Consider the following 26,775-nt stretch of genomic DNA (forward strand, 5'->3'; position numbering starts at 1 on the left):
ATAAAGACAATTATCATGAATAAGGAAATATAATAATAATGCTTTTATTATTGCCTCTAGGGCATATTTCCAACAGTAACAACTGCGTCGCACTTCAGTGCTCGGCGCGGGAGATCTCCCGCCATAGTAACCCAAAAATGGGTAAGAAAGCACACACTCGAGGGGTAGCTAGGTAATTAAAATGGGCTGTAACTGCCCGTGTGGCCATGTAGCAGCATATATCTACACGGCCCCCTGCTCACCTCTCACTCACTCAGACCACTCTTCTCCCCACGCTTCCTCCTCAAGAACCGAGCTCTCACACAGTGCACTGTTCATCACCTCAGCCGCCGGTGGAAAAAGGAGGGGAAAAGCAGATCTGATGATAGCAGTGGCCGCAGAAAGACGATCGACCCGCGAATAAGACGGTACACGTCCGAACAAGATTCTCCCGTCTCTTTCCTCTTTCATGGTGTGGAATCTTTCTTTTTTGGGGGGAAATCCATGCTTACGCTTCCCCTGTTTTCGCATGCAGCCAACCCTAGCGTTGACGAGTGATGGATCCGTCCAGCCGGAAGAGGAAAACGCGTAGATCGGCCAACGAAGATGACCCTCTCTACAAGCCGAAGAGAGCACGCTCTCGGAGGGAGCGAGATGCAGCTTCCGTCAGCGACTGCCATCTCCCGCATAGCGGGTGGGGAAGCGGCGCCATCGTTCGTGCGGTTGACCATCGTCCTGGCCGGCGAGCAGATGTAGATTTTCTTCGGGGTAAATGTTGCAAGAGCACGTTCAATATGAGACCATTCCTTGGTCTAGGGCCATCTTACTACCCTGCTGTTGCCGATTCAGACATGGGGGGCCTGCTGACCACGCAGATAGCAAACGATGCAAAGAAAAAGCACTACGCATGGATCCTGTCACGATTCAACCCCCATGACATGAGTTTTAGGTTTAGGGATGAGCAGATCTGTAGGTTTAGAGTCTCTGACATGGTTTCCATCATGGGGTTTAGAAATTCCGGTGAATCCGTAACATATGATACTCCTCCGAACCGGGCAGAACTTGTTGAGAAGAGACAGGACATAGTTGGCCTAGAGAGGAAAACAGTAGGGGGGCTAGCTGTCAATGACATACTGTATGCATTTCAGTAGATGGATCACATGACCATAGAACCAGATGAGCGTAGGGCAATGTCAGTTGCATTCTCTTTATTGGGATCTGCTCTGGTCGTAGCACCAAACCAAAGATATCCTGCTGTACCAGATGAGATCCTACAGTGTGTTGTGCATCCACAAGGCACTGGGTTCTACAACCTTGCAAAGTATGGATTTGAAAAACTTAGGGAAGCAGTACGGAAATTCCAAGCCGATGTCAGTGGAGGCAAAAAAACTATAGAGCTTGGAGGATGCCAGGTATCAGCACAGGTAATACATAAAAAAAACACATTCCATCCTTACTGTGTACTGAATTTATCAAACCTTCAGTTATGTACTGCTTCTGACAACAAAAATGTGATTTTCAGATTTGGGTGTTGGACAACATGGACTTTGGCAACTCAAATGTGACATCTACACGCCTGCCGAGGTTATCAGCCTACTCTGGTGACAAGATAAAAGAACTAATTGGTCTAGATGAGTGATACCCTGGGCGGTTCAAGGTGATGTCTCTCACACACAACTTTTTAACTGTTGTTGACACCCTTGGTGATCATGAACTAGTTTATTCAATTCAATTATCCTTCATTGTCACAGACCAAACCAGAAAACTAGAAGGACAACATCAACTGGGTTTGGCACTCCATGATGTCAGATAATCCACCAGACCTTGGCATACATAGCGTAAGCTGCATTGCACTCACCGTTCCAAAGCATCATTGTTTGTACAAATTTAACTAACTAGTGGCATCATCCTGTTCAACCTTGCGCAGCCACCCATAGAGCTTGGGGCTATCGTGGATGACGGGGTTGAAAAGATCTTCAGAGATGCGGTTACAGCATGGTGTATCAAACATCTAGGTTCCATTTGTGATGGACGTGCTGGGGGGAGGATGATGCCACCATGGAGAAGTTCCTGCAGGGGATCAAGGACAACAAAAAAGATTTTGTTAGAAATCTCATGGATGCATTCGCTGCTACAAGATCAAAATCAATGAGCACATTGGCTACAACAGGTATTGTAAAAAGAATTCCTCCAATCTAACCATCTCAATCAGCATCCCTCTGTGTTTGATGAAAATGTCTTCCTAACTAAAAATATCATGTAGCAGCTGCAGTGGATAGTGGCACGCATGTCGGTGCACACCCGATGGCAAATGAAACGACAATTCCAGCCACTCAAAGTTCTATTGTTGTTCATGATACGTCAGGTAAGTAAGCGAAATTACTTCAACTGTACTGATAGCAAGCAGCTGACTTATTAGAGCTTTGCCAAATCAATAAACTCATTCAGAGATGGAAAAAATAGAAATTGCAGCAGGTGCAGAAAGCTTGATTCAGGAGGGTGATTTACCAGCACTTGTAAGTGCATCTAGTGCCACCCCTAGTTGGTTTTGGAGTATTGACGACAAACCTAGTTGAGGGACTAATGTATTTGTGAGAATTGCAGGATAACACAGGTAGAAGTCCCTCATTGATTCGGTTTTCCTACCAGAGATGACCCCTAAAAATGTATGAAGACATTGAAGTCAAAGGTGGTATATGAAGATATTCACATTGAAGACTATGACAAGAGAAGACACCACATGAAGCCTATGGAGCTCGAAGACTTAGATCTTTCGTAGTTCTTTTTCTTTTGTGTTGAGTCATAGGAACCACCGTACTGTTAAGTGGGGTCCAAGAGAACCAGTCAGACTGACTGAAGTGATGCCTAACCAAAAACCTATGTCTTCGAGTGAAGACTATGAGAGCGAATCTTGTCCAGAGTCGGACAAGTCAGCTTTGCTTGTAGCCCAAGTAAAGTTGCCGTGTGAGTTTGAAATCTGACCGTTGGAACACATGTCAGTTCCTTAGTGACCCAGGGTCATTTCGGACAAATCAGGTCGGGTTGCCAAGTGGCTATAAATAGCCCACCCCCCACAACCATAAACGGTTGGCTGCTCAGATTGAGAGTACGGCTTTTGTCGTTTGAGAGCAACCCACCTCGAAGCCTTTGAGAGAGAATTCCTTGCGAGGATAAAGCCCTAACCACCCAGAGCCAGAGAGAATTGGGCATCACTTAAGTCTTCTTGTCTGTGTGATCTGAAGACTTATTACACTTGAGGACTGTGCATCCTCCAGCCGGTTAGGCGTCGCATTCTGAGCATCCAAGAGACATTGTGGATTGCCGGTGAACGAAGTCTGTGAAGGTTTGGGAGTCTACCTTGAAGACTTACCAGAGTGATTGGGCGAGGTCTGTGTGACCTTAGCTCAAGGGGAATACGGTGATGATTGGGTGTCCTGAGCTGCGTGTTCAGGACTGGGTGTCCAGGACTGTGTGTCCTAAGGTTTAAATACCTAGCCGCCCCAACCAGACGTACAGTTGTCACAGCAACTGGAACTGGTCCAACAAATCATTATCTTCAACGAGTCACTGGTTTCATCTTCCCTTCCCTTTACTTACTGTTGCTCCTTGTGAAGTCATTGTATGTTTGCACTATCTTTTGTCTTCACTGAGTGACTGCATGCTCTGTATGGCTTCATAATATCTTCCTACCTGATCCTTACTACATTGCTGCTATTAAGTCATTGTGCTTTCACTTCATTGAACACTTGACTATGGCTTGCCTAGTGTAGTCTACCTTCCGCTGCATGGTAATAGGTTTATTTCTATCGGTTGTCTTCATAACTTCCATGTTTTGAAGACTTTCATAAAAATCGCCTATTCACCCCCCCTCTAGTCGATATAACGCACTTTCAATTGGTATTAGAGCAAGGTGCTCCCTTGTTCTGTGTGATTCGGTTTAACCACCTGGAGTTTTAGCTATGTCGACTGCAGGGATAATTAAAGTCTCCGTTGCGTGCCCCGTCTTCGATGGAACTGAATATACCTACTGGAAGAATAAGATGCGCATGCATCTTGAAGCCATTGATGTCGACCTATGGTATGTCGTCGAAAACGGCGTTCCCAAGGCTGGAGAAGGTGTCACTGCTGCTGACGTCAAGAAATTTGTTCAACTGGACTCTACTGCCAAGAATATCATCTGTGGTCACCTGACCAAAGGACAGTATGGCCGTGTGAGTGCTTTGAAGACATCTAAGCTGGTCTGGGACTGGCTCTCCAAGGTCAATGAAGGCATCTCAACCCAGAGAGATCAGAGAATCAGTGTCCTTCGCAACCTCTTCAACCGCTTCAAGCGAAATGACAATGAGAATGTCCAGCACACTTTTGACCGACTCACTGACATCACAAATGAGCTTCAAGCCCTCGGCGCTACTGAGATCACCAAACATGAAGTCGTCAAGACACTACTGAGATCATTTGATAGTTCATTTGACATCCTAGCCCTGATGATTCAAGAACATCCTGATTTCAAGACACTCGATCCATCTGACATACTTGAGAGGCTCAACACACATGAGTTTCAGCTTTCTGAGAAAAGAGATATCTACGGTCCAAACTATGGGCGAACTCGTGCCTTGAAGGCAAAAGCTGTCTCCTCATCTGAAGAAGAATCTGACAGCAGTTCTGATGATCCTGAAGACATTGGAAGAGAACTTGCTATGCTTGTGAAGAAGTTCCAAAAATTCACCAAGAAGAAAGGCTTCAGAAAGTCTTCCCGATCAAGCTCAAGGAATGATGAAGATTCTGCTCACGACTACAAGAAGAAAACGTGTCACAAGTGCAAGAAACCTGGCCACTTCATCTCTGAGTGTCCACAGTGGGACAATGAGAACAAAAAGAAGAAGAAGAGCAAGGAATATGACTCTGACGACAAGAAGAAGAAGAAATACTCAAAGTCTTCGTCCAAGTCTTCCTCAAAGTCTTCATCACACGAGAAGAGCTCATCTGGCAAGGCACGTGCGTTTGTTGACAAGGAAATGGACTCGGAGGAGGAGTCCGCTTCTGAGGAGGCGGAGGTGGAGTCTGAGGAGGAGTCCGATTCAGGCGTCGCAAGTCTGGCTACAGCATACGTTGTCAAGTCCATCTTCAATACTGAAGACAATGACCTCGTCACCGACACCGATGCAAATGACAAGGACTACTCCGCTTCTACCTATTGCTTCATGGCTCGCGGTGCCAAGGTAAACACACGCACTACTCACTATCAAACATCTAGTGACGATGACTCTGATTGTGATTCAAAACCCAGCTACAAAACACTTGCTAAAATTGCAATTGAACAGCAGAAAGCTATAGAACATATTCAAAAACTGTTAGACAGAAGCGATGATCTGTTAGGTGCTGAAATGACTCGATCTGAATCCTTAATTGAAGACATAAAAAATCTTCACGTTAAGTATCAGGAACTTGAAAGTCGTCATGAAACTCTCTCAACAACTCATGAAAAGCTTTCCTATGATTATCTTCAAAGGAAGCAAGATCTTGAGAAATTGAGAGCGGTTCATGAAGATCTTCAAAAGGAAAACGAGTCACTTCACTCCAAATAGATCAGTCCCGCTCAGGAAGGATTTGAACCACCATATCTTAAATGCATTGAGCGTGATAATGCTACTTCTGTTGCTGAATGTTCTACTGCTACTACTGTTGCAATATCTTCAACTGTTGATGTGGTAACTAACCCCTCTGCTGAGGATACCACTGCTATTGCTGATGAGAATGCTAGGTTGAAGACATTGCTTGAAACAGGGATATACAAAAGTCTTAAAGGGCATCAGACACTATGTGATGTCCTCAAAAAGCAGATTCTAAACCGAAACCCGAGGAAAGAGGGTGTTGGGTTCGTAAGGAAAATGAATGCTGATGGCTCTTACTGGAAACCTGAGCAGTACCCCAAAACCATGTGGGTTGCTGCAAAGGAACCTTCAGCAGACCCATCCAATCTATCTGGCTTCACCTGTGCTAACCCCATTATCATTGATGAATCCTTTGATGCAAACTATATACTGTTTAAGAATCAGAATGGTGAAGTGTTTGCCAGGTACATTGGTACTAACTGCAGGAATGGACTGCCTATGAAGAAGATCTGGGTTCCGAAAAGGTGTCTGGAGAATCTTCCTGTGAATGTCATCATGACACCTCACGTGAAGAAGACAAACCTCAGACCAAAGGCTTCATATGGTCCAAAGGCTTCATACAGACAGAGGACTCACCTGAGTCGCACTAACGCAAATGTTTTGCAGGGAAACCATGCTCAGGCATATGAATATGAGAGCGGTTCATCAAACCGCCATGTTCATAAGACCAAGAACTATTCTGCTTATTCTTATGAGTACTATTGTCCGCCTGCAAGACTGTTTGGTAGGGCTCCAAAGCCAAAATTCTCAGATGCTGCACTTAGACTTATTGCTTCTCAGCCACCCTTGAAGATGTGGGTGGCTAAGAAAGCTTAACTCTCTTTTGCAGGGAAAGGTCTCCAGCAGAAAACCAAAATTGTCTGACGCCATTGCTGGGGACCTTAAACATCTTGTAGGGCGCAAGATCAAATGCCCGAATGGTCTTACTATGTACTTCGTTCCTGAATCGCTTGCTACTCTCCCTATTAGTCCTGATCTGGATCTAAGCTTTCATAACCCATTGGTTCGTCAAATGTTTTTGCTTCACAATGCTCTTGGTGAAGCCTATCCCCCTAACTGCACTGTAGGGTACGACACCAGCGTCTTTAGAATGGATTATTGATAGTGGATGTACAAATCACATGACTGGCAAAAGAAGTCTTCTTATGGATTCAACCTTACGTCCATCCGACAAGAGCCACATCACATTTGCTGACACTGGTAAAAGTAAGGTATTGGGTCTAGGTAGAGTTGCAATCTCAAGGGATCAACACATGGACAAAGTCATGTTTGTTGAATCCCTTGGCTTCAACTTAATGTCTGTCTCAATGCTTTGCGATTTGAACATGATCGTAATATTTGGAAAATATCGTTGCCTTGTACTAATGGAATCTAACAAGTCTCTAGTGTTTGAAGGGTATCGAAAAGATGATCTGTACGTAGTAGATTTCTCAGCAGGACCATGGCTTGCCGTATGTCTTCTAGCAAAAGCTTCAAAATGCTGGCTCTAGCATCGGAGGCTTGGGCATGCTGGCATGAGGAACCTCCACACCCTTGCGAAGAAGAAGCATGTCATAGGCATCGAGGGCGTCAAGTTCAAGAAAGACCACTTATGCCGTGCCTGTGAAGCAGGGAAGATGACGAGGGCCAAACATCCTTCGAAGACAATCATGACCACTACTCGACCCTTCGAACTGCTTCACATGGATCTTTTCGGTCCCACTCATTACTCAACTCTTACTACTATTGCATGCCTCTATGGCTTCGTTATTGTTGATGATTACTCTAGATACACTTGGGTGCACATAATCCTTTACAAGACTGAAGTGCAGGATGTCTTCAGACGCTTCGCCAATCGAGCTATGAACAATTATGGCGTCAAGATAAAGCACATCAGAAGTGACAATGGCACTGAATTCAAGAACACTGGCCTTGATACATATCTTGATACCTTGGGCATCACACATGAATTCTTAGCCCCGTACATGCCACAGCAGAATGGCGTCGTCGAACGCAAGAACAGAACACTCATTGAGATGGCCAGAACGATGCTAGATGAATACAAGACCCCAAGAAAATTCTGGCCTGAAGCCATTGATACTGCATGCCATACAATCAATCGTGTTTATCTTCACAAGCTTCTGAACAAGACATCTTATGAGCTCCTTACTGGCAAGAAGCCAAATGTCAGTTACTTCAGAGTATTTGGCGCAAGGTGCTGGATCAAGGACCCACATCACACCTCAAAGTTTGCACCAAAAGCACATGAGGGTTTTATGCTTGGATATGGAAAGGATTCGCACTCCTACAGAGTCTTCAATCTCTTTCATTACAAAGTGGTTGAAACAGTGGATGTGCGGTTCGATGAGACCAATGGTTCACAAAGAGAGCAACTGCCAAATGTGCTAGATGAAGTTCCATCCAGTGAATCAATCAAGCTAATGGGAACTGGAGAAATTATACCTTCTGAAGCTCATCCTGAAGAAGAACTTATCATCTCAGCACCTGATCAACATGAAGACAATGCTCAGCCTGAAGACATTCCTTCTAACAATGACAATGATCAGCAAGAGCAAAGTCTTCGCCCTGTACATCCTCGCGTTGCCAATGAAGTGCAGATTGAAAGAATAATTGATAGCATCAATGCACCCGGTCCACTCACTCGTTCAAGGGCAACTCAGCTAGCAAATTTCTGTGGGCACTTCGCATTCGTCTCAATAACAGAACCCAAGAAAGTTGAAGAAGTCTTCATGGAATCTGAATGGATTCAAGCTATGCAAGAAGAGCTTCAACAGTTTGAGCTGAATAATGTATAGGAACTAGTTAAGCGTCCTGATCCACGGAATCACAATATAATAGGCACCAAATGGATATACCGCAACAAGCAAGATGAGCATGGTCAAGTTGTCAGAAACAAAGCTCGTCTCGTTGCTTAAGGATATACTCAAGTGGAAGGCATTGACTTCGATGAAACATTTGCTCCTGTGGCTAGACTTGAAGCCATACGCATACTGCTGGCCTATGCAAATCATCACAACATACTTCTATATCAGATGGATGTAAAGAGTGCTTTTCTCAATGGCAAGGTTGAAGAAGAAGTGTATGTTGCACAACCGCCTGGCTTTGAAGATCCAAAACATCCTGACATGGTATACAAGCTCAACAAGGCACTGTATGGCCTCAAACAAGCCCCTCGGGCCTGGTATGACACACTCAAATACTTCCTGAAGAGCAAAGGCTTCATACTTGGTTCCCTAGACCCCACTCTCTTCACGAAGACATATGATGGTGAACTGTTTGTGTGCCAAATATATGTGGATGACATTATCTTCGGCTGTACCAATCAGAAGTACAGTGAAGAGTTTGGATATATGATGCAAGAGCAATATCAGATGTCCATGATGGGAGAGCTGAAGTTCTTCCTCGGTCTTCAAATACGACAACAACGCAATGGCGTCTTCATATCTCAAGAGAAGTATCTCAAAGATTGCCTGAAGAAGTTCGGTATGCAAGACTGCAAAGGCTTCACAACACCAATGCCAGCCAAACATCATCTGGGTCCCGACGATAATGGTAAAGAGTTCGATCAAAAGGTATACCGCTCCATGATTGGTTCTTTACTTTATCTATGTGCATCTAGGCCAGATATTATGCTTAGTGTTTGCATGTGTGCTCGATTTCAAGCGGCACCAAAGGAATCGCATCACTTAGCTGTGAAGCGAATTCTTCGATATTTGGCTCACACCCCAACTCTAGGATTATGGTATCCAAAGGGCTCAGAGTTTGATCTGGTTGGATTCTCGGATGCTGATTATGCTGGTGACAAAATTGATCGCAAGTCTACATCAGGCACATGTCACTTTCTGGGACGATCACTTGTATGTTGGTCTTCAAAGAAGCAGAACTGTGTATCTCTCTCCACTGCTGAATCTGAATACATTGCTGCTGGATCTTGCTGCGCTCAGCTTCTATGGATGAAGCAAACACTCAAGGACTATGGCATTCATCTGAAGTAAGTGCCACTTTACTGCGACAACGAAAGCGCCATCAAGATCGCCAACAACCCAGTTCAGCACTCGAAGACAAAGCACATTGAAATTCGTCATCACTTTCTCAGAGATCATGTTGTGAAGGAAGATATTGATATCATACACGTCAATACTGAAGAGCAATTGGCAGCTATCTTTACCAAGCCCTTGGATGAGAAGAGATTTTGCAAGTTACGGTGTGAGCTAAATATCCTGGAATCCTCAAATGTCTTGTGATCAGGCACACATCCTAACCCTTATGCATATTGATGACTTAGATGTGCAACACACGAAGTAAATTATATCTTCAATCAATGAAGACATACATTCTAAGTGTGAATACATTAATGTGGAATTTTACTTCGGAGCGCCACGATAATTGTGCGTCGTGTCTGGGTCTAATACTTCCTATACGGTGGGTAACGCCACCACCAAATGTTCTATTTTGAAGTGTTTCACTCATGACGTTACCTTGCAATGTCTTCACATTTGGTTTGGCTTCGATCTCAACATATCTTCATGATTATCTTCACTATGTTGATTATATAGATATAGATATATATATATTAGTGTTCTGTCCTCTACAGCGTTCACTTATAGCTATATCTTCATTGTTGAATCTTTTGAACTAAGTGAATGTGATCGGACCCTAACCTCTCTATGCTTTCTATCTCAAATTCTATCTCTCCAAATCATATGCATTCTATTGAAACTGTCGAATGTCTTTTCTGCGTCCTTGTCAGCAGAAGATACAGAGACAACCATTAAGTCCGTTTTTAATGCTCATTCCTCCACATGAAGTAGGAACGACCACCCAACAATCAAGGCGTGCGTGGGACGTGGAACAAACCCCAAAATTCCGCATAATGGCCACGTGTTCCTCAGATGCGAATCGCCAGGGGCACCTATGTAATAGCGCAGTGCCGCCCATGTACCTATAAATACACACTTCACAGCGGTCATTATCTCTTCTTCCACTCTCGCACGAACCCTAGCGCCACCGCTAGCCCTCGACGACGCCGGCGACGAAGCGCTTCACTGCCGCAACCTCTCCGACGCCGTCTTCACGCCAACCGCGGACATCGTCCTCTCCGCCGTCGCCGTAGGTGTCCTCCGTCGCCAAGTTAGGGCACGGAAGATCGAACTGCTCGGCCTCATCTTCCACTTCGTCTAGCAGTTCTTAGTGTGGTAAATAAAACTTCCTTTTTACAGCACCGTTGATCCTATGGATTTGTCACTTTCTACCACAAGCAGTTTCTATTCACACAAGTTAGATCTCTCTCATACTGCATCTCATAACATGCCTAGTATATTCACTTATGCTTCACAAAGTAGTTAGATTCCTCACTTGTACTGATCTGTGGATTCGTACAAATCTGGAACCAACTCCTTATCTATGAGTGAATGTCTTCGCAAAATGAGGTCAATGTCTTCTAAACTGATTTATCTTCAAAATCTTCTGAGAATGCATATGACCTCTTCCCCTTTCCTCGCACCTTAATGCTGTCACAGGTACATGTCCGTGGGAGAATCCTTTGGTTCTCATAGTCTGCATTCATTTGCAGAATTCTTACAACATCACATTAATTCTCCCGAAGCCAGTTCCTGTTGGTCCAGCAAGCGAAAACCTTTGAAGCCTTTGAACGTGTTGAAGCCTTTCAAGTTAAAGTTTATGGCTTCAGAGAAAGCAGTAAGGAAGGGTGGCAGAAAGCGTTGCGGAGAAACATCCAGAGATCTGCCAGATGAACTCTCAGAACTGTACAAGACAGATCCTGAAGAGGATTACAATCAGCGCAAGACCCGAATCCAATGGATTCGAAGATATTGGGCAGAACAATGGTTCAAATACCGATTTGTAACCCAAAAATATGCTGAGAAAAATGCCATCAAGAGACCGTGGGGAGACATCCAATACAAGAATCTTCTACCCAGGTCCAGAGATGAAGCCATTGCTCAAGGCTTCTATCCCTGCATGGTCCATGGGCCACAGCCAGCTGATGCACACCCATCGTCACTACTATGGTGTCGTGACGACAATCTGTTCAAGCGCAACTTCCAGTTTGCCCAGAACTCAACGAAGCAGAACAAGAAGACTTTGGGGTTAGACTTCAACCCTGGTCCCTCAGCACCAAGGGCAGATGGCACACGAGATGCAGAATCCAATGTCATCGGTCCTTTCAACAACCTTGAAGGCCTCATCACCCGCATCTTAGTTCAAGGGACTGCAGTGAATGAGCCTGCAGCTGACGCTGAATCAGAAGAAGCTCCTGCAGCGCCGAAGACAAAGAAGATGAAGAAGCCTAAAGCTTCAAAGCCTGCCCCCTCACCAAAAATCTCAAGGGCGAAGCCACTGGCAACTGCACCTCCTGAAGACAGTGTGCAGTCCGAAGACTTATCTCGCATCTCCAAGCCCCAGAAAGTCAAGATGCCTCTGCCTCACACCGGACAAGAGCTAACTGCTGCTGCCATTCTGCGCAATGACGACATTGATCTGTCAAGTGATGAAGATCTAACAGATGACGCTCTTGAGCAACTCATCAAGAGCAAAGAAGAAGCAGAAATCTTCAATGATCTGCCTCTCTTTGATGTGGCCATCATCCACAACTTCATTGACGAGTGGTTTGACACGCCAAACATTAGCTTTGAAGATCTGCAGCTACCAATTGGCCTCAGTGTCGCCTTCCAAGGCGCCATTGCTTCAGAACTCGCTATTGCCCAGCGCATTGTTGAACTGAAGCAAAAGATTGACTATGAAAAGGCTCAGTTCAAGAAGCATATGGCCAAGCTCAGCGTGCAGGAAGTGAAGAACTTCAAGAGTATGATGCATGAGCTCAAGGAAGCCTTTGTAAAGAAACGTGCAGAAGCTCAGGGTTCGCGTGAGCGCATGAAGATTCTGGCTGACAGATGTGTGCAAGCCTATAATGAGGCTGAGAAGCGCAAGGCCCTTGGGCGTCCTGGCATCAACCCCAGGATGGCCGCAAAGAAGAAGAAGAAGAAGAAGCCTGCTACGGCTGAACCTGACGCACCAAGGCAGGAAGCAGTTCCTATTGTCTTCCCAACTAAAATGACTGGCTCGAAGCCAAAAAGCCGGTCAACAGCTTCAGAGCTCAAGAAGACAAGGACTGCTGAGGCTGAAGCTAGGAAGAGGAAACATTCTGAAGCCTCTCCAACTGCCCCTCCAAGAAGAAGAGGAAGACCAAGAAAGATCGGGCAGCTCCCACAGAGCCCTTAATAGTTGAACCCATTTCTATGGTCTATCCTGAAGCTGAACGCCATGAACGCCAACTGACTATCCATGAGCCTGCTTCCACAGAGGCTCATGAAGCTGAAGACTTTCCAGCAGCTGATCCCATCGCTGCTGAAGACATTGGTCAACATGACAATGTAGAAGATGGTGCAGTCCTTCCTCAGAACAGCGAACTCATCAGCATTGGTCGTCCACTGACGCCAATTTCACAGGATGCTTCATGGGCAGATCGCCCACAAGAGGAAGAAGACTATGAGGCCCAACCCACTCCAACTCCACAGGCGTCGCCCGCGTTGCGCAGGCTTCGCAAAGGTCCAAGGCCTCAAGTCTCTTCTGAAGACAATCCGGCTGCATCAGCCGCGGAAGATGAAGTCCCACAAGTTGCCACTCCACTGTCCCACCAAGAAGCAGTTCTCAAGGAGAACGTGCTTGAAAATCTTGCGGCTGCCACAACCACCAATGAAGCTAATGTGGATCCCTCCCCAACGGAAAAAGAAGACAGCGAAGCCACTGATCTCGTCACTTCTGTTCCTGAGTCTGCTGTCGGTCCACAGTTCGACTATCATGTTGAGCACAGGCCTCAGGTACAGAAGCCAATCCCAAGATTGCCAAGGTTCCCAGGTCCTGCTTCAGCACCTGGCTCCTTCAATATCAATAGCTTCAGGGCAGACAACACATTCTTCGATAGCTCCAGGAACCCCTACTCAAGGGAAAGGATATCATCTGATCGGTTCTGGAGTTATCCTCAGTGAAGCTATTACTCATGCATTCTTTACAACCAAGGTCGCATCTTCCCACACAAGCGCCTTGACATTGAAGCCATAGCTGGTCTGCCCTGTCTGGAAGAAGCTTTGGATTGCTTCAAGGAAGTTGGACTGCTGCCGTTCGTTACTGACCAAGAGCATTGGAATGAAGAGCTGCTGCTCCAATTCTATGCCACACTTCACATCCGCGGGTACAGTAGAGATCCGAAGACTTGGGTCCTGGAGTGGATGGCCGGAAATGTTCATCACGAAGACAATGCATTTGACATCATTGAGCTCACTGGTTTGCCAACTCCTGGCGATCTCTACGAGCATGGCTGTCAGTTGCATAGTGAAGCTATTGAGAGCATATTTAAGAGGCCGGAACCTGATATGAGTCAGATGCTCAGCATGATGAAGCCATTGCCCCAAGATGCTGCTTATCCAACAAAGTTCTTCGTTGAAGACCTTGAGTATCTGCCACGAACCATATATCACATCATGAGGCGAACTCTCTGGCCCATCAAAGGGCACTCTCCAAATGCCAAGCTTGAGGGTGCAATGAAGACTTTGGTCTTCTATATTCTTCATGGAAAATGCTTCAATGCACAGGACTTATTCATCCGCCAACTTGCTGCATCGAGCTCTGATCTGTTTGGCTTGAAGTTCTACGCCCCATGGGTAATGCGGCTAATTAAACTTCACTCTGATATCTCATATCAGCCATCTGCTCGCAATCATAGGATTTTTCTGCCTAATGTGGATATCTCTACTGAAGCCATCTATCCTGAGCCTGCAAAGGAACCTCTAAGTCTTCAGAATGCAGAGCATCAGAGTTTCTCACAGAACATTGAAGGAGTTGAAGCAGTCACTCGGGTGTATCCTTTGGCTGGCACTACACGTGCACCACACCCTGCGTCTACTGAAGCCACTGATAGTACAACTGCTCCAAGACCCAAGAAGCGCACTCGTGTTCTCAACGACCGAGAGCTTCTTGTGGCTCTTCATCAGAAACAGGATAGGTATCATGACTGGCTGAAGCGCCAAGATGAAAAGCCTCTTGGTGGAAGTTAATCGCATTCGCAATCTTGCCACCAAGAATGCTTTCGTTGCCCATGAAACATGTCGCCGTACATGGAAAGGGCTAACGATGATGTGTTCTAAAGATGATCTCCAAGAGGATGGCTTCACTGAGCGATTCAAGTTTGACTCCACACCTCCTCGAAGAGCTGTGCTGCTAGGAACTCCACACCTTGAAGACTCTGAGTTCTCTTCATCTGCTGCAACAGTGACTGCCAGAGTTATCAAGGATGAAGATGATGCTACTTCACCACCACCTCCTTCAGCACGCGTCAACTCTGCTCCAAGCTCTTCAGCACCGCCAAACACCACCAACGACCCTGCTACTTCACCTACTCCGCATGGGAACGAGTAGATGCTCTATATCTTCAAACCTTTTTGGTCCTTACTGACAAAAGGGGGAGAAGCATATGAGGTTGATAGTCTTCAAGCGGGTCCATATGGGCGGGTGCTTTATATTTTGCTTCGTGCTTATAACTCTCGTTTTGCTACATTTGGTTCTTTGAGTTGTAACACTTAAACTCGATGGTCGTCTGCTACTTATCTGCCACTTTGTTTTGCGATGATAAATTCCGCATGTGCGACGATAAATTCCGCACTTAGATCATTTTGCAGACGTCCATTTTCCATTATGCATGTCATTATCTTCATATACTTTCACATGCATAGTGGATTATCATCATAAGTTGAAGTGGATCTCCACAAGTACAACCTGCCATGTGCATTTGCATTCCAAAAGCAAATTACCTATATGCACATCTTCAGGGGGAGCCCTTGCAACTTATGAAGACAATTCCTTATCCTTTACAATTTAACAGATTATATTCCCCGTTGAAAACTTCAACTAGTTTGTCATCAATCACCAAAAAGGGGGAGATTGTAAGTGCATCTAGTGCCACCCCTAATTGGTTTTGGAGTATTGATGACAAACCTAGTTGAGGAACTAATGTGTTTGTGAGAATTGCATGATAACACAGGTAGAAGTCCCTCATTGATTCGGTTTTCCTACCAGAGATGACCACTAAAAATGTATGAAGACATTGAAGTCAAAGGTGGTATATGAAGATATTCACATTGAAGACTATGACAAGAGAAGACACCACATGAAGCCTATGGAGCTCGAAGACTTAGATCTTTCGTAATTCTTTTTCTTTTGTGTTGAGTCATAGGAACCACCGTACTGTTAAGTGGGGTCCAAGAGAACCAGTCAGACTGACTGAAGTGATGCCTAACCAAAAACCTATGTCTTCGAGTGAAGACTATGAGAGTGAATCTTGTCCAGAGTCGGACAAGTCAGCTTTGCTTGTAGCCCAAGTAAAGTTGCCGTGTGAGTTTGAAATCTGACCGTTGGAACACGTGTCAGTTCCTTAGTGACCCAGTGTCATTTCGGACAAATCAGGTCGGGTTGCCAAGTGGCTATAAATAGCCCACCCCCCACAACCATAAACGGTTGGCTGCTCAGATTGAGAGTACGGCTTTTGTCGTTTGAGAGCAACCCACCTCGAAGCCTTTGAGAGAGAATTCCTTGCGAGGATAAAGCCCTAACCACCCAGAGCCAGAGAGAATTGGGCATCACTTAAGTCTTCTTGTCTGTGTGATCTGAAGACTTATTACACTTGAGGATTGTGCATCCTCCAGCCGGTTAGGCGTCGCGTTCTGAGCATCCAAGAGACATTGTGGATTGCCGGTGAATGAAGTCTGTGAAGGTTTGGGAGTCTACCTTGAAGACTTACCAGAGTGATTGGGCGAGGTCTGTGTGACCTTAGCTCAAGGGGAATACGGTGAGGACTGGGTGTCCTGAGCTGCGTGTTCAGGATTGGGTGTCCGGGACTGTGTGTCCTAAGGTTTAAATACCTAGCCGCCCCAACCAGACGTACAGTTGTCACAGCAACTGGAACTGGTCCAACAAATCATTGTCTTCAACGAGTCACTGGTTTCATCTTCCCTTCCCTTTACTTACTGTTGCTCCTTGTGAAGTCATTGTATGTTTGCACTATTTTTTGTCTTCACTGAGTGACTACATGCGTTGTATGGCTTCATAATATCTTCCTACCTGATCCTTACTACATTGCTGCTATTAAGTCATTGTGCTTTCACTTCATTGAACACTTGACTATGGTTTGCCTAGTGTAGTCTACCTTCCGCTGCATGGTAATAGGTTTATTTCTATCGTTTGTCTTCATAACTTTCATGTTTTGAAGACTTTCATAAAAGTCGCCTATTCATCCCCCTCTAGTCGATATAATGCACTTTCAGCACTGTCAACAGGGGCAATTCCTGTAACTATACCTACAAATGAAGACAGTACAGGTGCAGCAAAATGATCTCCGTCCTGTTCTCTGATGCACAAATTACTTTATTTTGAAGAAGATACATTTGACTCATGAATATGATTTGCTCAGGAGCTGTGGATCCAGCGCCTCATGTATCGCCTGCCAACACACTAACAACAGGTACAAAAAATGAAAAAACCCCACACGTTACAAACATATGCTGTTCTATGCATGTAACTGACCAAATGTACTATGCACACAGCTCCAGGTATCAATAACCATGGAGATCGTGGCCCACATCCGACAGATCAAGATGTAATCCCAGCCCCAGAGTATGGAAGTGGCACACAAGTGAGTGGTGGTACGAGGCGACGCCTAACTCGCGAAGAGTTGGGCAAGCTGCCAATGGATGAAGTATGTTGTGAACCACCAGCAGCTAAGATAACCGGAAATGAGGATTAGATAGAAAGAGACGGCATGCTGGCATGGGAGATGCACCGTAAGTAGACACGGGGACAAAAACTAAAAAAATGAAAACCTACAATCAAAATGCTTACAATTAATATGCTGACTGCTTTAAATCTTGCTGTACCTGTCAGGCGCTGAATTGGAGGCTAAATATCCTTTATCACGCGGAGGGGGTGGCGTTGGGATTACCAATCAATCAGGTAATTTTGTTTGCCATGATTGAAAAAGTTGTTGCTTCCATTACCAATACAAGTGTTCAAATAATAACAAAAACTGATCCCGCTGATACAGGCAGAGACAAAAACAGAGGTTTATTTGCTCGGTTTCAGAGAGGGGGGCGAAGTTTATCACTAATCAACAATATTATTGGAGGCTTGTCCATGCCTACGCTAACAACAAGCCCTGATGCAGTTGTAACAGCAGAAGCGGTTGACCTAATCCAACAGCCTGTTCCATCGGTAAAAGCTGAGCACACCGGAGATAGGGTCCTATTTGAACCACCAATGGCAGGAACTGCTCCAGGTTCCGCAACGATTGCCTTTTAGATGACACTATATTTGCATTACATTTTAGAGCCCCAAACTTTGGCTTATTTGTAATTATCCTATTTTCTGTATGTAGTTGGAATTCTGCCAGGACATGTGCACAATGACGTGTCGACAGGGCACGATCCTACTCCACGAGGTACTACGTTCAATTATCAGCATAAATTATATTGTATATTTTCCAAGGTTGACCCTCGAGAAAAAGAACTAAAAGGTGTTCTTGCTTGTTTGTAATGTTGGCATGCGATCAAGTGGCTGACACTGACGATGCTTACGCGTTACGCCTACAAGCTGAAGAATATGTTGTTGATAGTGAGTTCCTGACACTTCCGCATAGTGGTGTCACAGAAAAGATTTTGTACTACATACTAACATTTAATCATGAATGGGACAGTTACATCTACAGTAGCTAACGCGGGGGGATTGGAACAAAATGCCAATGTTCTTTCAGAACAAATAGAATCTCCAATTCGTAAGTGTGGTGCTGATATCTTTCCTGAACAGTGAGAATTCATAAAATCCTTAAGCTTTCATATAAACATAATGACATATTCTTTTTGATACAGACAACAATGAATATGAAGGAGAAGAGCCATTCATTGATGACTCAACAAGTGGAGACGCGTTTGGTTCATACTCTGATAGTCCTTCACGCGGTGACGATTTCGATTGGGATGCATACGTGGAGGATTTGGAGTCGAACCTGCAGCATGAGCAAACCCAACAAGAGACAGCTGACCACAGATTGGCTGAAAATCTCCAGGCGTTGTATGAGGGGAACGGTTAGTGCCTCGCATCCATGACCAGCTTCTACTTGTGACCCCATTTTTAAGTAAAAAAGCTCATGGTGATACACCCTAGGTTTTTCCTCAGCTGTCGCAGCCGACGGCGTCAACAACGCCACTACTCCAGCTGGTGATGTTCTACAAACTGAAGCACATAATGAAATAAATGCTCCAGCGGTAACAACCAGGCGTTGGCTTACTGCTGTTGATGATACGTACTCACTACATATGGAACTGAAAACAATCTAATGCATGCCTCATCATCCAAGAACACTAACAATGAACTTCTGTGTGGCAGGAATAGTGGCAGTGGGGTCAAGTCCAAGCGATGGACAAAGCATCATAGAACATGAAGGCGCCGGTGACGGGACCAAAACAAATGAAGAAGAAAGGCACAATAATAGTGATTGCTACTTGAAACCTATAGTGTATGTACATTACAAGTAGCTCCACTCATACTGATTCCCATTAAAGCAAATTCCATCTCGTGTTTTCAGTGAACAACAGCTCTATACCTATGAGTAGCACTCCTGTGCCAGGAGGCGCAACACATGATGTTGTTCCAACCATCAGCCCAGAGTATGTCCTGGAGCGCAGTGCTGAAGAGAACAGAGCTAGCTATTTGCCCAGAAGGATGGTCACTTTCGATGAACACTTGGAGCACACCCACCAACAACGCAGGGGGACAGGTGATGAGGCGATTGCTAATGACGGAGGTGTGCTGCTGTTGGGACGGCACACTACACACCATGCAGCATTAGCACGGAATGTGATCCCCTCAGGTTTGGTAGCATTCTCTTTACAAAAGTGTTGCTATGTTGATTCAACATGCATTACTCAGCGGTCTTCTGGCCTGTAATCTAACATTCAACTAACTCGTGGATGCCAAAAATGCAGTCCGTGAACGAGGAGAGAGCTCAGCTGGTCCAATGCATCATCAACCAAGAAGATGGGACGATGGTAACTATAACACCTCAGCTATACTATTTTCTTTTGCGAATAAAAGTGTCCCCGCTGATTTTGATGATGAATGCGGAACAGGGGTGCAAGCAATGAATGCTCAACTTAACAGAGGCCAAGATCCCCCAAACGTTAGAATTCAGTGGGGTGAAAGATTCCCAAGGCACGTCGGCTTGTCACATGACGAGCCACCCCCACAATCTGTCCTGCGCTTCTATGATGAAATGTTGACAGGGAGCGACATGAATCTTTCAAGGTAAAAAATCTCTATACCTATAATACCCTAAAACGAATGAACAACTAGGCTTGTAGTTCTAAATTTTGCAAGGAACAAACAACCAGAAATCTATCTCATTGTTTGTGAAACATTTTGCAGGAAGTGGTTCCGTCACTTTGTGTTCCGTGTTGCGGTGATGTCTGGGCACGACATACAACAAGAATTCAGGCATGGGGGCAAGATAAGCCGTGTGGGATGGAGGTGCATCTACAAGATGCTCTTAGAGAAGGAGCGCAGGATGTACAAGGACTGGCTGGACCGATGGAGGGTTTTCTTCGACCCAGTGTTTGCGGTGAGACAAAAACAGGATTTTAAAACATCCTTTGAGCAAAACTCTAATGGGTCCAGCATGCATATGGGTCCTGCTTGACTAATTCGACATTGCTACCACAGGATGAGCTCCTGAACCATGAGTTCGACATTGATCTGGACCTGATAAGGGAGATGCTAAGCCAAAATCATGTAGGGTGCAGAGCTGACTGGGCAAAAATGGTAAGCTGTCCTATCTTTATCACTTCTTACTTCGCATATTCCTTATCATGTCATGTTCCACTCCTGTGCAAAAATGATTCTACTGAAAGAAATTCCACTCCTATGCAGTTTATGTTCCCTGTGTGGCTTGCACGTACCTGGTCTCTCTATGTGCTTGACATAGATCATAAGAAAATCTTGGTGATGGACCCTATGGAGACCATGAGCGGTAACATGAAGCTGAAGCATGAGGAGAGTGCGAAATTGTTTCTTAAAGGGTTCTGCTGGTGTGTAAACAATATCTGCCATGGCGGTTTGGTTGGATCCCTTGGTTGGACCTTCAGTTACAACACTGGAATGCATCCTCCATGCTCGAGGTAAAGCCCGGACGTATAAACCCCTATACGATCACTAACAGATCGTTTTATGTCGCATACAAAACTTAAATTCTGACTATGTCTTACACAGGGAAAACAGTGGGATATACATAGTGCACTACCTCAGGGATTACAACGGCCTTTACATCCGTACACTGACTAATGTAAGCATATGTCTTTGCATAAATCAAAGACACACACACATCGACAAGGATTAATATGAACTGTTTGGTTGAAATGCATAGGGAGAGCTGGAGTACTTGAGGAAGAAGCTGGCCTACGAGATAGTTGCGATGAGAGGCAACAAGGGTGACTTCCCCGACTTCATGTACCTGGAGATCCTTGAGTGAATGCTGACAGGGAATCGTGCAACTGCGTCAACAATCCTTTTGGTGAAGAAGTAGACCATGAACGACCTTTTGGGAGGCAAAAAGGACTACATCCAAGAGCCAGGCAAATAGGCGTGCATTTCATCTGCCGTAGGCTGAACTACCATACTGCTTTAATATCTATTTTATGCTGAACTAAGTACGAAGTGTGACCCCATCGGATCTGTGGGGGGCTACCTTATAAATCCAGTTCTAGTTGTACGTTGAACTTAAGTCTGTAGTGTCCGTGAACCAATATCGCCTGGGAGTGAACTAATGTGTGGGCTTCTATTAGCGTATATGAAAGTCCTTAAAGCGAAAACGACTACTTCCATCTGCCATGGGCTGACCTATTTAGAACTGAGTATTAACTGTGCTGCTTTCTGGGCTGGGGAATCGGGGCTAGCTTAAAGATACATTCGAAGTTAAAAGTGAACCAATAGCGCACGGCGGGTGGACCACCTGTCTACGTAGGCAAGAAAAATTCATGATTACTCAGCTATTTTGTGTGAATGGTGTTACTAATTGCTAATCGCAAACACTCATGGGGCTACCATCTGGTCAGTTTAGAGAAGAAAGAGAGTCGAAGCTGCTTTGAGACAGTATGACTACCCACCCTACATTTACCATAGACAAATGGGATTAATTTTTCTTCTCACTTGCAGCGGAAAACGGAAAAAATGGTTCCTCCCTAGGTTATATTTCTTTGGCACATGATAACCCATGCAAACAAAAAAAGGTTCTCAGGGAAAACACTACAATCAGTTGTGGCCATTCGTACTAAGACGTGATCACTTCTCATGAATAAAAAGGACCCACACGAATGGTCAATTACTGCTAAAAAATAGCATACATAAGGGATGTCAGGTTTCATACTCCATTTAACGAAATGGTGTTGTTCCAGGGTCATGTTGGAGTGATACAGAAGCACGTATGGCAAACATATCATTTCAGCATAAAATGCGATATACCCCCAACACACAACCCCCGCCGCCTCCCCAAACTAAACAAGATGTGCCCCGCATCCACTAGGTCTCGGAGTAGGAGCCGAAGCATGAATCACTGGGAGCTAGTGCTGCCCACAATGCATCTCCAGCTTTGGATGTCTGGTTTCCCTGAAGCTTCAAGCACTCAAACAGAGCTTGCTTCTTGGTTTTTGCTAGGTTGGGCTGTGCAATGAGATTGGTCCAGCGTGAGGCGGTCGGTTCATCCACAAAGTCACTTCATTTGCATTAATTAACAAAAAGAAAAAATCCTAACATCTTCATATCAGGTTACCTTCGTTAGTGGCAGCATCATCTTTCTGCCATCATAGTGCCGTGCAATGTGAACTACGGCAATTCCAGATTCCTCCCTGATAAAATATAATAAAAACAGAAGAAAACATCATTAGTGTTAGTTTTCACAGTACATCGCTCGTATGGTATGATAGAAAAAAAGACATGCTTACTTGCAGAAATTGGTGTCCGTGAGAGCAGGGAAGACAGTTCTCCAATTGTCTTCCACGACAGGCCACCCAGCATAATACTCATTCAGGCAGTTGAATAAAGCATTGTGAAGCTTCCGTTCTACCAACTCCTGACGTACCTTCACTACTGGGTTGGTGCTGTGGCGCCGAACAAGAGGGTCAAGTACATGGATAATCTTGGCAATCATGTCCCACATCATGAGTAACCACCCATCTTGTAATGGCACCGGCAACAGAAACTTCGGTTCGGATGACAAACCAGCAGCAAAATATAAGACAATAGTTAGCACAGACCAGCAAAACATAGAACTTCGTCTGCCGGGGTAAACTAGATAAAGACTATATTCATTCATGTACCATTTGAGCTGTCGTGATATCATACGGGTGGCATTCACCAGTTAGCTGTTTCTGAATGGAAATCGAGTACGTGTAGTCATGATCGGATAGCGCAAGGGTCTGCAAAAAAGAGTGAAAAAATGAATAGAAGTAACTCCATTAAGATAACCATAGACTAGTAACTACGACGCGGACCACCGCGCTTCGTATGTAATTTACCGATAAATCTGCTTCAAGGCTGTGCCGCCAAGTGAGATATGGGGAATCCCGATTACATCCTGCATGTGCTTGCATAAACCGCCGGAGGATAATACACATTAGCTCATGGTCTAGCAACCTTTCCCCCACGAGCTGTTGCTTTAGTGCTAGACCAGTAACTCTAATGTACCGTGGAGAATCATGGATGATGAACAAACTGAAAAAAATGTCACAACTACATATAAGTTAACAATGTCAAGATTCGCAACTATCTTCACCGGATAAATGAAAAATGAAAAATAAAAGAGCACACATGTGTCATCTCTTACCTTGAGAGCACTCCGGGCTGCGCATTGTTGAAGTAGTGCTCAATTTGCTCGGCTACATCCGGCATTGGCGGGTACGGCACACACCCACGCCCCCACGGATCAGTCGCGTACCCATGTTGAAAGATGTATTTCTGTTTAGGCAGGGTTTTGTTGCTCTGACCAAAAACTACTGCTGTAAAATTAGAGGGCAGGTCTGCATACATCTCAGCGATTGCCCTGAAAGTGGACTTGCAGAACTCAGTGACCTCCACTACGATCTCGTGCGGGGTAGCCAAATCAACATGCACTCGCTTCACTGTATCAGCACGACACAGGGGCTGGGCGCTGAGTTTAGCACCAGCGCTGCCTTCATCTGCTGGGGTTTTTGCTTGGAAATGCAAAAATGCAAAATAAGAGGCCAGACATCATTGGTGGTCCAGTACGACGAGAGTATTTGAACTACATGAAAAACGGCAGTATTGACTTTGCTTAAAAACTTATTCACCTCCACACCCTGATAGGTCCAGCCTTCGGCCATCGATTTTGCTTGTTACGGGGGTGCTGAACTGCTCTCGCACATGATTGCTCACTGATGATATGAAATAACAAAGATTGGAGGAGCTTTAGCAACCGTACCTTCACTAGTTGATAACCAAAAAAAAGAAAGAAAAGAAACTTGTTTTACCTGTACCTCCTAACGGACAGTCTGCAAAACCCCTGGCAGGGCAACAGACACAACGTCGGCTCAGCGATGAGTACAGATCATCTGCTAACTTCAGCATGTCTTTCATGATGCTCTGCCTTTCGTTTGCTAGATGAAGCAAAGCTCTGGTATTGTGCTTCTTCAGTAGAAGTGATATCTCATCTGCAACCTGCGGAGGCAAATGAAACGAAATTGCTAATGCATCAGTCCTAACTGCTACAGATATCAAACAAAAAATGGTTGCCCAAGACCCGTAGGGAATAAAAATTGGACAATAAAAAAGGCAACCAGTTTCGGATAGTGTTGACGCAAATAATTGCCAAGGTCCATTGGTCCTATGTCACCCATTGGTGCGGAAATAGGAACTGGTGCGCCAACGGGCGCGTCAGCGTGTTCAACACTAGGCGTCTGGACAGGTTGCGCAACATAGGCTCCACCGCTTTTTTTGTTGTGAGATCTAGATGTGCTGTGTGAAGTCTTCACATTTTTTTCCCGGCACTGACCCCGCATGTAGCACACAACTGATGGGTCTCGTAACTGAAAAAAACATGACAGAGCAAGAAAATGTCGGTAAAACATGCAACATTCTTTTCTATGCTACAGAAAAGGACCAAAAAGAATTTATAATTGACCACTCACAGGTGCATACGACCACGAATTTGCCGACTTTATTGGATCAGTTGCCATGATGATCATATTTCGAAGGCAATCGGCGTCAAAATCACTTATACGAGGAAATACATCGTGCTTCTTGTTGAACGTACCAAGGTGCAGGCTATCAAGGGTGAAAATCTGATGACGATATGCACAAAATCAATGATGAATTAAATGCATCCTCCAAAGTTGGCAAAAAGATCAGATTGCCTGTATCATGCATATTGCGGGCTGATTCTCACCTGATAGAAAAGATGACATCCTGTAAGGTTCGTGTTTAAGTTATTCAAGATAATGTCCCTCTTGAGCTTCCTCACAGCATCCAGCAAAGCGTCTAGCACATACTGGCACCAGTTAAACTGTGCAATGTTTTCTGTACTGGCCAGGGCTCCCCAAAAATCAATAGTTGCATAGTCGTACTTCGTCTTAGGCACAAGAACAAGACCCATCACAAAAATAACAAATGCAATTTGGAAGCAGTCCTTCTCCAGCTTCGATGATTCTTCCGTGATGTCCCTGAGAAGGAATTCCTCTACTGCACGCAAACTATGAACGCCAGTACGATTCATGCCAATAGTATTCTTAATGAACTTTATGGCATCGGGGTTGATCACGGCATCACGACCAATAACTTTTCGCTTCCCACATGGAATCCCAAACACCTTGTGCACATCTTCAGCCTAGAACCTAAGCACCTTCGACTCTGTTAGAAAGATAGCTCGGCGACTGACGCTAACCTTTCTCATTAGCCATGCACTGTACTTTAGATTCAACTTATGCAGAAGTGGTAACTTGAGCATTCCTCCAAAACCAATCTCCTCCACAAGCCACCTCTTATAGTCAGAGAACTTCTGTATGACCACAACTGCATGCTTGACAGAGACCCTTGATGTAGCAGCCGGTGGATCCCCATCATCAGCACTGAATGTGGCTTGCACTATGTCAGCCGGCCGCATCTCCGCATGCCGGTCATCTCTGTTGGATCCTTCCATCGAATCATTCCCACAACTACCTAACTCCGACATTGTGCCTATAGACCAAAAAAATCAACCAACATAAGAACCCAAGCTGGCGACAAAAACCGACATGTGGAGCAGGGTTGCGAAAAAATCTTACCTCCACCGGCGGAGGCGACGCCGCTCAGATCCGTCTCCGTCTAGCGCGTTTCACCACTTTGTCTCGAAGAACATCGGTAGGAACTTCGCCAAATCTACATTGCCCAAGCCCTTTCTGCTCCAAAGGGTGCTCAAGGCCTGGCAGCAGGATGGGGAGTGGTGTTCTGAGGTTAGGTGAGCGGTGTCCATAACTTATGCAGGCCCTCCTATGTGATGAGTTGTATCACACTACGGACGGTTTGGGTTGTGCATTTAGTCACACCAGTATGCCAGCTGCCACGTGTTGAACATGAGGCATGCAATCATGACTGTATTAGGACTAAAAAGTGAGTAACAGGCGCGATTACGAGAAAATGAAACACTAGCACCCGAGAAAATTGGGTCCTGGAGAACGAGGTGATTCATTGTGCGCGTGGCGAAGCAACTGAACGTCGACAACCTTAAACTTGCAAAAATCGAAGGAGGTAAAAAAGGAACGCCATTCTAAAAATATAAGCAGTTCCAGCTAGACATTCATATATCATTAAGGGTGCAGCCGTTAAAGTGCACAACACATTACAACTGTTGGTCGCTTACAAGACTTTGACCACATTTTCCAAAATACTAAAACAGCATCGATTAGTACTATGGGGTCGAGTACAAACACTCGAATTCAGCATCAGTCCTACTCCTGCATCCAAACCACACTAGTACGAGGGGCGTCGAGTACAAACACTCGAATATGGACATTGCTTCTGTCCT

General features: G+C 45.1%; 3 protein-coding genes and 1 long non-coding RNA gene across 9 annotated transcripts; 3 read left to right on the top strand and 1 right to left on the bottom strand.

Moving 5' to 3' along the window:
* Positions 1-1,776: 1,776 nt before the first annotated feature.
* On the bottom strand, positions 1,777-26,236 carry LOC125509283 (uncharacterized). 2 transcript variants are annotated; one of them, XM_048674211.2, is made up of 12 exons: positions 26,036-26,236; positions 25,162-25,949; positions 24,905-25,057; positions 24,554-24,802; positions 24,248-24,434; positions 24,068-24,151; positions 23,584-23,950; positions 23,276-23,471; positions 23,078-23,176; positions 22,703-22,959; positions 22,531-22,606; positions 1,777-2,049 (listed from the first exon to the last, which is right to left on the bottom strand). In XM_048674211.2, the coding sequence occupies exons 2-12, from the start codon at positions 25,486-25,488 to the stop codon at positions 1,867-1,869; spliced, it is 2,178 nt and encodes a 725-aa protein (XP_048530168.2). In that variant the 5' UTR covers positions 25,489-25,949; positions 26,036-26,236; the 3' UTR covers positions 1,777-1,866. The 2 variants fall into 2 exon arrangements, with proteins under 2 accessions (XP_048530168.2, XP_048530170.2); XM_048674213.2 differs by lacking the exon at positions 1,777-2,049 and adding an exon at positions 21,699-22,421.
* Positions 1,939-3,210, top strand: LOC125527066 (uncharacterized). 4 transcript variants are annotated; one of them, XM_087526211.1, is made up of 4 exons: positions 1,939-2,149; positions 2,246-2,344; positions 2,428-2,495; positions 2,584-3,208. In XM_087526211.1, exons 1-4 carry the CDS (start codon positions 2,038-2,040, stop codon positions 2,632-2,634), a joined length of 330 nt encoding a protein of 109 aa, XP_087382337.1. In that variant the 5' UTR covers positions 1,939-2,037; the 3' UTR covers positions 2,635-3,208. The 4 variants fall into 4 exon arrangements, with proteins under 4 accessions (XP_087382337.1, XP_087382339.1, XP_048547595.1 ...); XM_087526213.1 differs by having other exon boundaries at positions 2,443-2,495; XM_048691638.2 differs by having other exon boundaries at positions 2,028-2,149; positions 2,243-2,344; positions 2,584-3,210.
* Positions 16,126-20,686, top strand: LOC125509284 (uncharacterized). The gene is made up of 17 exons (XM_087522409.1): positions 16,126-17,038; positions 17,131-17,181; positions 17,264-17,500; positions 17,601-17,669; positions 17,761-17,778; positions 17,881-17,991; positions 18,091-18,153; positions 18,267-18,326; positions 18,409-18,486; positions 18,581-18,796; positions 19,098-19,202; positions 19,297-19,581; positions 19,697-19,759; positions 19,841-20,015; positions 20,136-20,328; positions 20,430-20,528; positions 20,618-20,686. Exons 3-17 carry the CDS (start codon positions 17,479-17,481, stop codon positions 20,684-20,686), a joined length of 1,626 nt encoding a protein of 541 aa, XP_087378535.1. The 5' UTR covers positions 16,126-17,038; positions 17,131-17,181; positions 17,264-17,478.
* LOC147971639 (uncharacterized) lies at positions 20,636-21,486 on the top strand. Of its 2 annotated transcripts, none has more exons than XR_015604775.1 (3): positions 20,636-20,897; positions 20,976-21,048; positions 21,130-21,486. It is a non-coding gene; the product is annotated as an uncharacterized LOC147971639 (long non-coding RNA). The 2 variants fall into 2 exon arrangements; XR_015604776.1 differs by having other exon boundaries at positions 20,697-20,794.
* Positions 26,237-26,775: the final 539 nt, after the last annotated feature.

Source organism: Triticum urartu, chromosome 5A, assembly GCF_056163025.1.
Source record: "Triticum urartu cultivar PI428250 chromosome 5A, HENAU_Tu73, whole genome shotgun sequence".
NCBI lineage: Eukaryota > Viridiplantae > Streptophyta > Magnoliopsida > Poales > Poaceae > Triticum > Triticum urartu.

What these genes read in the sequence shown, in the direction of transcription:
- LOC125509283 (XM_048674211.2), bottom strand. Translation starts at nt 25,488, where the DNA reads ATGAATCGTACTGGCGTTCATAGTTTGCGTGCAGTAGAGGAATTCCTT. An exon ending in GGACCTATCAGGGTGTGGAG is followed by an intron (nt 23,951 to 24,067) that starts GTGAATAAGTTT and finishes TGCATTTCCAAG; the next exon opens with CAAAAACCCCAGCAGATGAA. An exon ending in ATATCACGACAGCTCAAATG is followed by an intron (nt 22,960 to 23,077) that starts GTACATGAATGA and finishes TCCGAACCGAAG; the next exon opens with TTTCTGTTGCCGGTGCCATT.
- LOC125509284 (XM_087522409.1), top strand. Translation starts at nt 17,479, where the DNA reads ATGCTGGCATGGGAGATGCACC. An exon ending in TGAAGAATATGTTGTTGATA is followed by an intron (nt 18,327 to 18,408) that starts GTGAGTTCCTGA and finishes TGAATGGGACAG; the next exon opens with TTACATCTACAGTAGCTAAC. An exon ending in AGCGACATGAATCTTTCAAG is followed by an intron (nt 20,016 to 20,135) that starts GTAAAAAATCTC and finishes AACATTTTGCAG; the next exon opens with GAAGTGGTTCCGTCACTTTG.
- LOC125527066 (XM_048691638.2), top strand. Translation starts at nt 2,038, where the DNA reads ATGGAGAAGTTCCTGCAGGGGATCAAGGACAACAAAAAAGATTTTGTT. An exon ending in GAGCACATTGGCTACAACAG is followed by an intron (nt 2,150 to 2,242) that starts GTATTGTAAAAA and finishes AATATCATGTAG; the next exon opens with CAGCTGCAGTGGATAGTGGC. An exon ending in TGTTGTTCATGATACGTCAG is followed by an intron (nt 2,345 to 2,427) that starts GTAAGTAAGCGA and finishes AAACTCATTCAG; the next exon opens with AGATGGAAAAAATAGAAATT.